General features: G+C 35.4%; 1 protein-coding gene across 1 annotated transcript in view; it reads left to right on the forward strand.

Moving 5' to 3' along the window:
* Positions 1 to 12,474, forward strand: part of WDR72 (WD repeat domain 72) — a 202,426-nt gene extending 189,952 nt beyond the window's left edge. The window contains exons 18-19 of the mRNA XM_067030726.1: positions 6,849 to 6,953; positions 12,419 to 12,474. Coding sequence (XP_066886827.1) covers positions 6,849 to 6,953; positions 12,419 to 12,474 — 161 coding nt within the window. The remainder of the gene's footprint in view (positions 1 to 6,848; positions 6,954 to 12,418) is intronic.
* Positions 12,475 to 12,891: the final 417 nt, after the last annotated feature.

Below are 12,891 nucleotides of genomic sequence, written 5' to 3' on the forward strand. Positions count from 1 at the left end.
AACCTCTTCATGTCTGGGGTCCTGAAACAAAGATAGGGCCAGTCTTCAGAGAAGTCTAATGCAAATTCAGCCCAACCCAACCCAGATATAACTTCCAGGCCATGGCTTGTCCACTACAGGTTTGCTTCTTGCAATTACTTCATGGACCCAATTAATTTAGTTTAGGATGATTAATCTTGTACTGAAGTTCATGAAGTTCATATTTTCTAAATTGATCAATAAAGAGAGGGATTGTTTAAAGAAATTAATAGCATAAATATGATTCTAAGAAGGGTAAGGTATAACTTATTTTTTTTAAATTTGGTTTTAAAGATTTTTTTACACCATTGGTAAATATCTGATGGATGTTTCTATGCCAAGGAGTCACCTTGTTTGTTCTCAGCAGTAGCCATACTGCAGCCTCAGTCCTTTCTTGGTCATCTTTCAATAAGGCTGCCTCACCCTGGCATTGCAACTACCAAAGCAGCTCTCTGACGCTGCCCTGATTTCCTCTGTCCCTCAGTCAGATGGAGATTACTACTTGTAGGAAAATATCAATCTTAATTGAGAAAGGGCCTCAAAAGCCTTCATTATTTCCAAGGTTACTGTAGTAGCCACTTATTTTCTTACTATCCTGTTCAGTGATATACTCAGTGGTTGGTTGGTCTCGGATTCTTAACTGGCAGGAAGACGTCAAGGAAGTTGTCCAGTGCAATTCTCTCATTTTATTAATAAAAGCACCCAAGTCCAGGATAGTGAAATGACATGCTCAAGGTCACACTATTAGGAACAGAAGTGGAATTTAAAAACAGATCTTCTATTAACTGAGCTTTTTTCCAGTACAACATGCCTCCCCACCACCACCCCGGGGAACTAAGAAGTTCATCTCTGTAATGAAGTTGTTGGTATTCATCTTTGTTTCAATTAATACATATATTTCAGTAATAAAAAATGAGGAATTTTATCTTCCCCCAAATAAGGCAGATAGGATCTCCTTCTTTATGAAGTCTGCCCGTTGGCATTAGTAATAGATAGTGGAGGTGTTTGGGTATATTTAAACTATAAACTCTATGCCTGACTTTAAGATTTCTCCCTTAAACTTCAAGTGAAATTAATCATTGGTTTTTTAATTCTTAGAAATTCTTGTTAGATGCTTTACTCAGTCATTTCATAAATAGTTCAAGTGTCTGTCTTGCATCTTACATTAAGCTAGAGATGTATTTGCTTATTTACCAGCCTTACCAAAGCAACCCATTGTTCAAACAGCCTGGATAACAGGAATATTTTTATATCTTAGAGGAATAAAACATTATTTAAAAAGATGCAGTAACCAATTAATACTTCTTTCTCATTCACATTTATCTTCCCCCAAATTAGACATTTAGCTGTTTGTGTCACTGTAGAAGTTAGCTACAAATTGTTTTCCCTTAGATAATAAAGAATTTGATCCTCTGCATATGTACATTATATATCACAAAATATTTAAATAAAATAATAATTCCAATTCTATATATCTAGTTAGGATACCAAAATAATAGTTACTCTTCACAGCATTTGGAAAATTTATTTATTTACTAATTGAAAAAACCTCATGTTTAAAGCAATTCACACTAGAAAATGTCAGCCAGAAAATAATATTCTGTGTCAGATTACAATTTCAGAAAGATAGTAAAACACATAAGTCTAATCTTAACTCATCTTGCTGAACTTGTCCATAAAACAGTTATTTCTTAGTTATAAAGCAGCATTAGATATTTTATTTAATTCTAGGCATTCCTATATGATATTTTTTTCCAGTTTCCAGTCCACACTGAGCACAAAGTAAGCCTGAAGTCTGACGCAGGATGTAGCTATTGCTATTCAAATGTAATCAGGAGGTCCTATCACTTGATTATCTCAGTAGATACTCTTTAAGTAGGGGTAATATGTACATAGCTCTTTAGCTGGATATGTTTTTCTGATAAGACATCTGTCCAGAGAGAACCACTTTGTAAACTGAATTTGTGGTCTGTTAAAATGACATCCTCTTTGTTTACAACCTTAGTGTTATCACTTAAAGTCTTTTCCCTGATTATGCCTCCTTCTAATTTAAAACATATTGCAGTTTTTCGTGACCTGTCAGGATTGCGTTAGTATTTAATTCTATTGTACTTGAACTTACTGTAGTTTTTCTTCCTTCTAAACCTGTAGAAAGATTTTTTTAGTTGATTCATAGTGATGCCTTATTGAGAAGAGACCTAAATTATCAGCCAAAGAAGTGATCAACTCTTATCCATATTGAGCTAGTAGATTTGAACTCAGGTCTTTGACTTCTTTTCCACTGCTCATTCCTCAAATCTGAGTGGACTTTTAATCTTTCATGACCTCTGTAACATGCACATTATTTTTATGCCTTTGAATAAGATGCACTTAAGATTTTTGTCTGAGTTTTATCTGCTAATACAGTGGTTTATTCTATTTAATTGACCAGTATTTCCAACTGTTATATCTTTTTATGAATGATTTTCCTATCAATATCTCCAGTGCTTCCTAAAACTCCATACATATGCTGGAAGGGATCTATTTTTTAATCATTTATAAGTCATCAACTTGAAAACATTGTTTGGGCTACAAATTTTATTGATACTGAGAATGATATGGATTTTTACACAAGGGCTCTATATATACTACAGTACTGGGCTAGCTTGGTAGAATCAGCTGCTGTTTGTGGAGATGGATGGAGATTTTTCCCAGTGGTCATTCTCTCACTGGGAGTGGGAAAGATGTTTCTTAAAGTTGTTTCTTGCCTTGGCCTAGCCACCTTAAAAATTTACTGAAAATTTGCATTTCCACAAATGATGAGAAAAGGCAGGAAGGAGTTTTTAGACATTAACTGAAAACAAAATAGAGAATAGAGAGAGGTAAAGGAGCATAACCACTGCTGACCCTGTCACCACATTTTTTTTCAGTAAATTCTTCTATAGGGTCTTTGTCATACAATTTTCTGTGCTTCCTCATTACATCTTCTGAAGTGTAATTTAAAAACTGATTTTATATCGTCTACAGTTGAACCATTTATTTCTTTAGGAATGTCTTTAACACTAATTAAGCATACTGTAGTCAAAAACATCTTTGCAAAGTTCATGGACTTCTCCCTCTATCTAGCTTCCAAGGATATTACAAAGATATTTAGAACACTGGCCTTCTAGTTGTCAATATTTTGAGGTATGTGATGAATAAATGGAACAGCCTTACATCTTTCAGTGGTAGAACTGTCAGGAAGTGTTCGTCTTTTTTGCCCCTCTCCCCCCAAATGCAGACTATTTCAGAATGCATTACAGAGGAAATAAACAGTTGATTTTAAGTTAAAGGTGAGCCTAGCAACCATTTGCACTGTATTGATGTCAAAAGTACCTCTCTGCCAAGCTCTAAAATGCATCTTCAAAAACTACTGAAAATATCCAAGAACTTTAGTGATGAGCTACAAATGGACTTTAGTATTGATAAATAAAAGTCAATATGTATAGTGAAAGGACAGCTTACTGTGATAAATGGGCCCAACATCAGTACAGATCAAATTATTGACTATCTACGGCAAGGATAAACCTGACTATAGCTAACTTCCACAGGTGAGGAGAATTAGCCACAACAGCAATTCAAGAAAAGCTCAAAGAGACATGTAAGGAGAATTCATTAAAAATACATACAAAAGTAAGGCAGTAACAGTCTGTTAAATATATCTGTGACTCCAGGCTAATGTATTTCTTTGGCCAGGCCTGGGTTCACACCTTTTTCTTTTGCCTTGAATGAGCTCCCTTTGGGCTACTCATACTCCCTTCTCAAAGAGATTTAATTTAAATTTCACTTCCCAACAAACCCTACTGCAGGGGAATTACCTCTGCATTCCTAAAAGCCATGTCACTCTTGGAATATTGTCTCTAATGCTCCTACTAGTTACTTTTTATGATACCTCAACTAGATCACAAGTTGTATGCGGGCACATTAAAAGTGCTTCGTTTTTTTTGTCCCTCACATGGTCTAGCACAGACCTCTACCCATAATAATGACTAGATCAATATTTGTTGATTTCATCACTTTTGAAATGATTCATTTACAGAAGCCTAGGCCACACATCATGCCAGAGTTTACTGATGAAACATCACAAGAAACACCCAAAAGAATAATTGCAAAGATTGGCCTATCAAAAAAAAAAAAAAAACAGTGGAATGGCAGTAATTAACCTCTCCAATGTCTGTTGTTCCCAATTGACAGAATGTAGGAATTTCTTCCACAGTAGATTTAATTGGATACTCTATAAACTACCCAGTTAAAAAAATGGCAAATCTTGTACCATCTCAAATTTGGAAGCTAAAGTGTAATTAAGCAAAATATCTGAAGAACAACTCTTTCTACTCTCCTACCCTCACACAAAGCACACCCTCCAAAATCAGAGGTGGAGACAAAAATAGCTGCATGGTACCTTATACTGTGAGTTTAATAAAGATCATGCAGTTAAAACTACATCTAACTTTCCAGTTTTCTTGAAAGATTTGGTATGTCAGTTTATTCTGGGACCACTTTATTGCCACTAAAAATGGTTGCAAGCGTTGACTTCGTTGTTCTAATACCATGCTCTCTTCAGCTCTTTGAGGCCCCTGTGTCTAGAAGAGCCTTTTGGTGGAATGAATAGATAAATGAATAGATGCAAGTTTTAGATGAAAGAATAGTGTATGGGATCACAAGTGTGATGCAGTTGCCCAAGTAAACACAGATGCTACTTCAGTAGCATCTATCTAGTAATAGATTTAGTTGTATGGTTAATTCCCTATTATAAATACCAGTGTAAGTATCTCAGAAAATTAACAAGATATATAGAGAAGAAAACCATTAAAGCAGGCCAGAAAATTTTGACCAATGTAATAGTACTCTGCAACTTTGATGCATTTAATTATTCCACTTAAACCTTTCACAGAAATCTATGGATTCAAAAATAATCTGTAAGTATGATCTAAATTGAGGAAAACTAAATTAAAGGCAGTGACACCAAAATAACTGCTTAGGCCATGCATACTACTTAGATGTCTCCTCCCAAGTAATGGACTAACTCACACTACCATTTTGTAAATATGCATCTTTTATCTCAAGTGGGTCTAAACAAGAAACCGAGCAGATCAGGTTGAAGATAACTCAAAGCACATATCCTCCTGGTTTGGGAGGACATCCAGCATGGCACTCTGCTTCATTCATTTGTTCATCCATTCACCCATTGCACAGATCCTTCAAGAATATTTTCCATAGCCCAGGGCAGACAGAGGTAAATAAAACAGACATAGTACCTACTTCCATGTTTTTTTCAGAAAACTCAAATGCATAAAATGAAACATTTGGTATGTTTATTCAAAATCATAATTTTGTATATTTTTTCTCATATTTTGTTCCCATACGAAAAGTTTTAGAAAAGCAGTGAATTCAAATATGCTTGTCCTTCCACAGAAAAGAGCAGCACTATCTGTGTTTTGAGAGGGTGGGTGAAACTGGCAAGAATATTTGGACCAGAATCATGTTACAAGTCACCTTTAAATGTGTATATGTGGGCCTCAGGTTATGGTCACCACTGTTATGCACAGTCCATGAAAACAAGACAAGGAGTCTGGGAGGTGTGAGCTCTCCTAAGGCTGCTTTGGACCTCAGGCAGCCATCCTTTGTATCACTTATTGAATGTGTGAAGCAACACAAGCTTTAGCCTCTGCATTTGCTCCCTTATCTCCTAAGGGAGGCTTACGAACAGTGGCCAGGCCCACTCTCCTGGGCCAACAAACACATTATTTCTTATAAATATCTATGTTAAATATATATAAACATATTATGACTTATAAATATATATTTTCTCTATTGCATTTATGGCTTATAAATAATATGTTATGTGTGTTATCAACACCTAAAAAGACAGTAGTACTTTTCACCAAAGCAATTTGTGATAGACAAAATTCCATTTTGTTTGGCTTCAGACAAGTAAGTATGACATAATTTATATTATTGAAGGCTTCCTTTGTTTTGTTATTCAGAGTGTCTTCATGAAGACCATGTCTACTTTTCCTGACAAATTATTCCTTGAACAAATATAATAGGGAAATATGTTACTTGTAGAGAGAATTTAGACAAAGCAGTACAACTCGTGGAAAAATGTGGAAACTTAAGTCTGTGTTTCTCTAACAGAGCTAGTAGTTGTAATGTGTTTATAGGAAATTTTAGATTCCTATGCTGGCATCTGTTTCTGTTCATAATTCCTACTCAGAAAATATATCATGACAGTTGTGTGAAGACCTACCATTCAAAACACCTGCCCTCCTTATTGTCATTGCAACGTATTCATCGTATCTTTTTAAAGTTATTTTTATAGGGCTTTTTATTTGTGTTTGGAACAATAGTTTTTAACTTGATGAAAGAGAACCAAAATGCATAATAAGCATTCATCCACTGTGATTTGTGTGACAAAAGGAACCATTGCAACAGCATAGAGCTGGTCTAATTGAGCAGCCTGATGTCCTTCCTTCTGTGTCCTGTTGCTGTTAATTGACTGTATTGTTTTAGATTTATGCATTAAAAATACGATTTCTACTTTGAAGGGATCACTTTGTTACTTTGTAGCTTTTAAGCTGATGCCATGAACTTATTTTTCTTCTAAGATAAAGTCTCATCTATAGATTTTTCAACTAATTACATGTCTGCCAATACATACTTAGAGGATACATTTTATTTCAATTTATTATTTGTGTTTACATCGTGTGTCCCTGGAAATATCTGTGGAAATGAATGGAAATGTTTAATGGTGTTTATTACTACTTTTTCATCACTCTCTTTCTCTTTCTTTGCTCTCCTTTTTTTAATAGCTCCAGTCAGTCCGGTCAAGCATGACAGCAACTCAAACTCGGCAAACTTCCAAGACACCGAGGACATGCCTGACAGATGTGTCTTGGAAGAGTCTGAGAATCCAGGTGAAAGCCATTTAAAAATAGTCAAGTATAAATGATAAATTTGACACAGCTTTGGGGTCCTTGGAAGAAAGTGGGGGGAGAGGACATTGTAATGCTGTTTTCTCTTAGCAGCTGCACTGTCAAATTAATGGTCACCTCCAGGGGTCACAGTGTGGAGCTGTTATCTTTTCCTCTTTCATCAAGAATTCAGCTGAAGGAAGTACAAAGGCTTTATGACTGAGAAGGGAAGCTGACACTATTAGTTCATTATCATCAATTTTAGGCTAAACTGGTTAATAGGGACAGAGATTGGAAACTGGAAAAATGGCAACATTTTAAATATTTCAAATAATGGGATCAAGTGGAAATGGAGAATTAGGGAGAAAAGAGAAACAAATCATCATCATTACTATCTGTTTACCTCTCTAAATACAAACAGAACTCTAACCAGGATGAGAGGATTTTAGCATAACAGTAATGAATGAATGGACAGTGTCAACTGTTTAGAACAAAACAAAATAGTAACCCTTCTTCACTCAATAAAATTTACCCTATGTCCAAGTTACTAATGTTTGTATTCTCTTTGTGGGAAGAACAGACAGAAGTGTGCTGGAAGGATATGTCCAGGAACGCTTAACCACGAATTTTTGTTTTTGTTTTGTTTTGAAGCATGCCTTAACAACTAATTAATTAAGAGAAAAAAAATCTTGTGAGAGTTGAATGACAATTCCTGGTTCACTACAAAGCCATAAGGTGCTAGAAGATGCCTTATTACCATGAGCGAAAGAGTTAACTATCTTCCCCCACTGAACGTTTTTCTTTCCTGTTTTCTCTGGCCGCTGTGTACTCTCTACCCTCTCACATCTTTGTGTGCTGATCCATGTATCAGATTTTTGATTCATCCTCTCTGTGGCCTGTCAGCTTAGTTAAGAGATTTCCAAATCTTGTAGCCTTCGCTGACAGGGGGCAGCTGCAAACAGTCCCCTGATCCTTCCCCGAGGAGAGCTACTGAGATTTAATTTTCAGTGAAAGGTGCAGCCTGCAATCTATGTCAGGTCCCCTAAGTCATCTCGGAACCCCGATAGGCCCAGTGGCAATGGCTTGTATTTCAGTCCCCTCCACTACACCAAGATTCCTCAAAAGATGACCTGCTGCTGGGTGTCTGTTCTCAGCCACACTTCTGCTTCAGCATCCATGGAACTGAGAAATGGCATCTTTAGCAATGACAGAAATTTTTCATTAGCACATTAGCCCCACCCCCTGCCATAATATCCAAACGACAAATGTAGATGTGTCCCATGTGAAAAGGGAGCGGGTAATGGTAGCATCAGATTTCTATTAAAATTATTTTTAAATTACATTTAGTTCTGACCAAAATTTTGCTAATTTTTACTAGGTTTTTAAACTGTTTTAAAAACAACGATTTAACATGCAGTTAAATCCACAAGGCAAGTTTTTAGCCGAAGTGTTCATTGTTTTGGACAAGGATAGATCAGCTTTATACTATTTCAAAAGTAGAATAAATTTCAGTCATCCCTCAATATGAATGGAATTGTAGTGAGATTCAAATATAGCACAGTCTATTTGATTGATATAAACAAAAGGATATATCAAAAAAGAAAGATCAATTAGAAAATATAGGTGCTGATAAAGAATCTTAACTTAAAAAGTGAGTACCATTCTATACATTGGACATCATTAAACTGGTAATAAAGAATGAATTACTCTGGCTTTTTCCTCTGTCCATTCCTGCATTTTAAGACATCTTGCCTTATAGGCCTAGAAACCTCTGGAGAGTTCACTACTGGTCTCACTGCCTTCCACTGAGAATTTGTGGCTTGGTTGTCATGGAGACATCGTATTTCTCCAAGAATTGCTCATATTGATCCGTGGCCAGGCGTAAATGGCCAAGCGAGTGTGAGGAATAAAGGGGGCTGGGCAGTCCTATAAAATGACCAGGGCTTGTGGGTTGGAAATAAGCTCATAGCAAACACTTAGGTAAAAAGAAAGAAGCAGTTTTATTTTGTTTCAAGATTTCTTTCTGCACTTTGGGCCATTGTCTTCCTTCTCTATGAACTGAAAGAAACTTGTTAGTCACTTGTCATGTCAGATCTTTGGTGCTTGTCCTGACACAGCTGTCAACCTTCCAGCTCTGTGCAGTTCAGGGACACACAACAAAGAGGCAGTGACATGAATTATTTATTGCTCCTTGTGTGGATAAAATTCTGTGATAAGAAATTAAGACACTTCTGACAGAGGTGCTTGTTTAGTAAGAAAGATTTTGATGAGGGAGTGCAGTTCCTTGAAGTCTGAGCATTTGAGAGGCAAAATTCTTAAAACTGAGCATGAAGGAAGATTTGTGAAATTGGTGGCATGGTGGGACTTCCTTGTACTGTGAAAATATGACTGTCCACTTCTCAGCATCCAAAAATTAACTTCAATATCTCAAGTCATTCAAATGTAGAGGCTCCAAATCTATAAACATTACTTTGGTTGTTTAGTTACCTCTATTTACCATGTACAGGGGGTGTTTCTCTGGAAAGCATGTTTAACCACCTTTGTTAGAAGAAAAAATAAAATTTGGGATTTTTAAATGGTAAGCTTTGAGAAGATATTCTCAAACCAATAGAGCTGCTTCAGTAGCTAACCTTATAATTTCATTAGTATAGTCATTATTTCTTGTATGGAAAGAAGTGTATTTAAATCTGAATGAATTATTCTTGCCATTTTCACCTGGAATATTATCAGTCATTTAAAATTCTTTTTAACATTTTCATGTACATGCAAAATCTCCTACTTACAAAGTTGAATGTGGTCAGTCTTTTGGCTTTAATGGATATTGACCTTACATGGTTTTATTTATGCAATTCTAAATGACTAATATATTTATTACATAATTTTTAATTAATAGCCCAGTTGTTCAAACAGCATCTGGAAAATGAAAACAAAAAAATCATTTTCCTATTCAAGCACAGTTCAAGAATATTGCCTCATATATGCTTCTCTCCAAGGAAAGATGTCTTGGCAAATTCTCTAAACATCATATTACTTTAGCTCATGTAGCTTTATATTGCTCATATCAACTAATTTGCATTTGCGGAGAGTAAGAAAACTTGAAGTACAGAAAAACTAAAACAATTTTTTAAAAGATGAAGTTGAAACTTTTAAAATGTTGATGGAGCATTTAAAAATGTCAGTAATAAAATCAAACTTTAAGAATTTATGTAAAATAGTAAGGTTGACTTTGCAAATTGACTGTCTTTGAATAAAATGGGTTTTGAACTCAGTATGTAGACTGTGTATTTTTTCATTGACATCACTGCTTCTCCAGCACTGAATTGACTAGGATGACCCATTTGTAAACGGCCTGGAGTGTGCGTATAGTCACAATTTAGATACCTGGTGGAGTGGACATTCACCCAGTCTCTAAAGTGCTCTACCTTATTCATCATGCCATTGTGATCTCTTTATTGGTTCAAGCTGTATACCCAGGTGGGTGCCTGCAGTCCATTAAGGTTGGCAAAGCACCCTTAGACCAGAGCATTCTTGTTACCCTGAGCCAGCTAGTGAACCTGGAGGTCTTGTCTGATCGGTTAAGTCCTCCCTCAGCAGTGTCTTTTCTTTGGAATAATTCATTAGCAAAGAGTTTTGACTCACAGGTGAATCCCAGATTGAAGTTACCGGCTTAGACTCTGTGAAGTCTACTGGCTTCTTCACCAGCATTTATACATTCCCGGAACCTGTGGGAATAACTTCAATGTCTAGTAATAGAAGCACTGAGACAACATGTGAACTTGCAGCTCCCTTTTCTGAGTTTTTAGGGCCATTAGGCTTTCTTTGTTTGGCTCTTTAAGGCCTGGGTGCTTTGGAATCTGAAAGATGTTTTCACAAAAATAGTTCAGTTTAGTCTTTAGATGGTTAACTTCTTATTAACTGTTTCATTCACAGTGATTATAGCTCAATCCCCAATCTCCAGAATATTAAAAAAGTGTTCCTTGCCCCTCATCTTTGTACTCATGATGATAAAAAATTTAGTGTGACATTCACAAATTTTATCCAAGTGTTAATGAGAAACCTTGAGCTTTTATCACCTTACTGGCTTGGAAAATTAAGAATTTTACCTCCTAATGCACCAGGGATAGTGCACTTAAATATAGCTTCAGCTGAAAATAGTAGTGACAAGAGAGAGCTTGGAAGTACAAAAAAAAAAAAAAAAATGGATTCAGATAAGCATTTTTATGTCATTCTGAAGTAGTTTATAATCAGTATGCATCTGCCATTAACAGAACACTTTAGTGGTTTTTATATAGAACGTTATGTAGATCTACATACATCATTGTTAATCAATATTGCATTTGCATGAATCTGATGAACAAAACTAGATTTCTTACAGTTTCCTAGGGGATACTACACTGTGAAAAGCCAAGGGTTTTTTTTTTTGTTTTTTGTTTTTCTTTTATACTATTCTGGCTCATGAATCACCAGCAAAAATCAGGTAACAGAAAGTAGGACAGATTCAGGAGTGGAGTGTTGGAGATGGCTGATGATGATGCGCGAAGCAGAAAAAATGTAGAATGTGTGAGCAGCCCATCAATCATAGCCATCGAGAACACACTTCTTATGGTTAGTGGTAAAAAAAATGTTCCAGAAGAAGTAAGAACAATTGTAAGCTCCGTCTTCTAGTTGTGTTTAACAATATCAATATTGTAAATAATTTACCCAAAGGGAAAATTTTAAGCATTAATCTAATAACCTTTAAAGGACATAAAATTCTAGGCATATATATGTAATACATATATAATACAATTCTGAATATTGGTTTAGCTAAAGTAAATAATCAGCTTTTTGAGTTTTTGCCAGTAGGAGTGGGAGTTACTATGATTGGTCACATCATTAATATAAATGTGTTTAGAAGTAGTTTACTGAGGCACAATGCTCCAATTATTCAAATTAATTTAATCAACTGACCTTTTAGCCTGAAATAATCATCCAAGTAGTCTGAGAAGTACATGTGGTTTTTTTATTCCATAGCTCAAACCATATTTCAACTGACATTTATAACATTTGGTCCTAAAACTGCAGTTGTTTCTCTAAGAACAATTCAGCTCCTTGAAATTTATGGATATTTACTAATTTCAAACTCGATTCATCTTGTTGACAACTTTTTACCTTTCTCGGTGGTTAAAAAAGACCTATACCAATAAGATGTGCAATTAAAATACATTTACCTGAGGCCTGGTTTATAAGAATTTCTTTATAGTCTTAACATTTTATTTCATATAGAAAAAAAATGTAGAAATTATAGGTAATTCCTTTCTTTCTTCCTTCCTTCTTCCATTTCTTCCCTTATTTCTTTCCTCATTTCCTCCCTCCTTTCATCCTCCCCTCTCTCCCACCCTTCCTCTCTCCCTTCCTTCCTCCTGCCCTTTCTTCTCTCTTATTTCTTTATTTCACCAATAACCCAAGATAATCTGTTTTCTTTCCAGGTGAACGAAGACATCATTTATGGATAGCAAAGGTGTGCTCCTGCAAGCTGTGCTAAATGGAATCTCATCTGTAGAACTGGATTTGGACAAATTAAGAAACCCCAAACATGCCAGTTGTTTATCATTGTGTATAAGCTATGTTGTTATTAGTCTAGTTATTAGTTTGTAGTAAATTTGCTGATACTTTGGCCAGAGTCATTATTGATGGAAAATATTCAAATTAATCTAATTTTAGAAAACCATTGTCTAAATCATTCAATGCCTCTTACTTTTGTTTGATTATTTCCAACAAGGAGTGCCAGCCCACAGACACAAATTTAATACCATTTTAGATTTTCTTCCATTTTTCAGTTCCTGAATTATATAACTCTCTTGCTTTTAAACAATGTAACAAACAATGCTTTTAAATTTAATGTTGCTTAAATGTATTTGATCTAAAACTTTACCAAGTTTGTTTGATTTGTTAGGTTAGG

Source organism: Kogia breviceps, chromosome 3, assembly GCF_026419965.1.
Source record: "Kogia breviceps isolate mKogBre1 chromosome 3, mKogBre1 haplotype 1, whole genome shotgun sequence".
Classification (NCBI taxonomy): Eukaryota; Metazoa; Chordata; class Mammalia; order Artiodactyla; family Physeteridae; genus Kogia; species Kogia breviceps.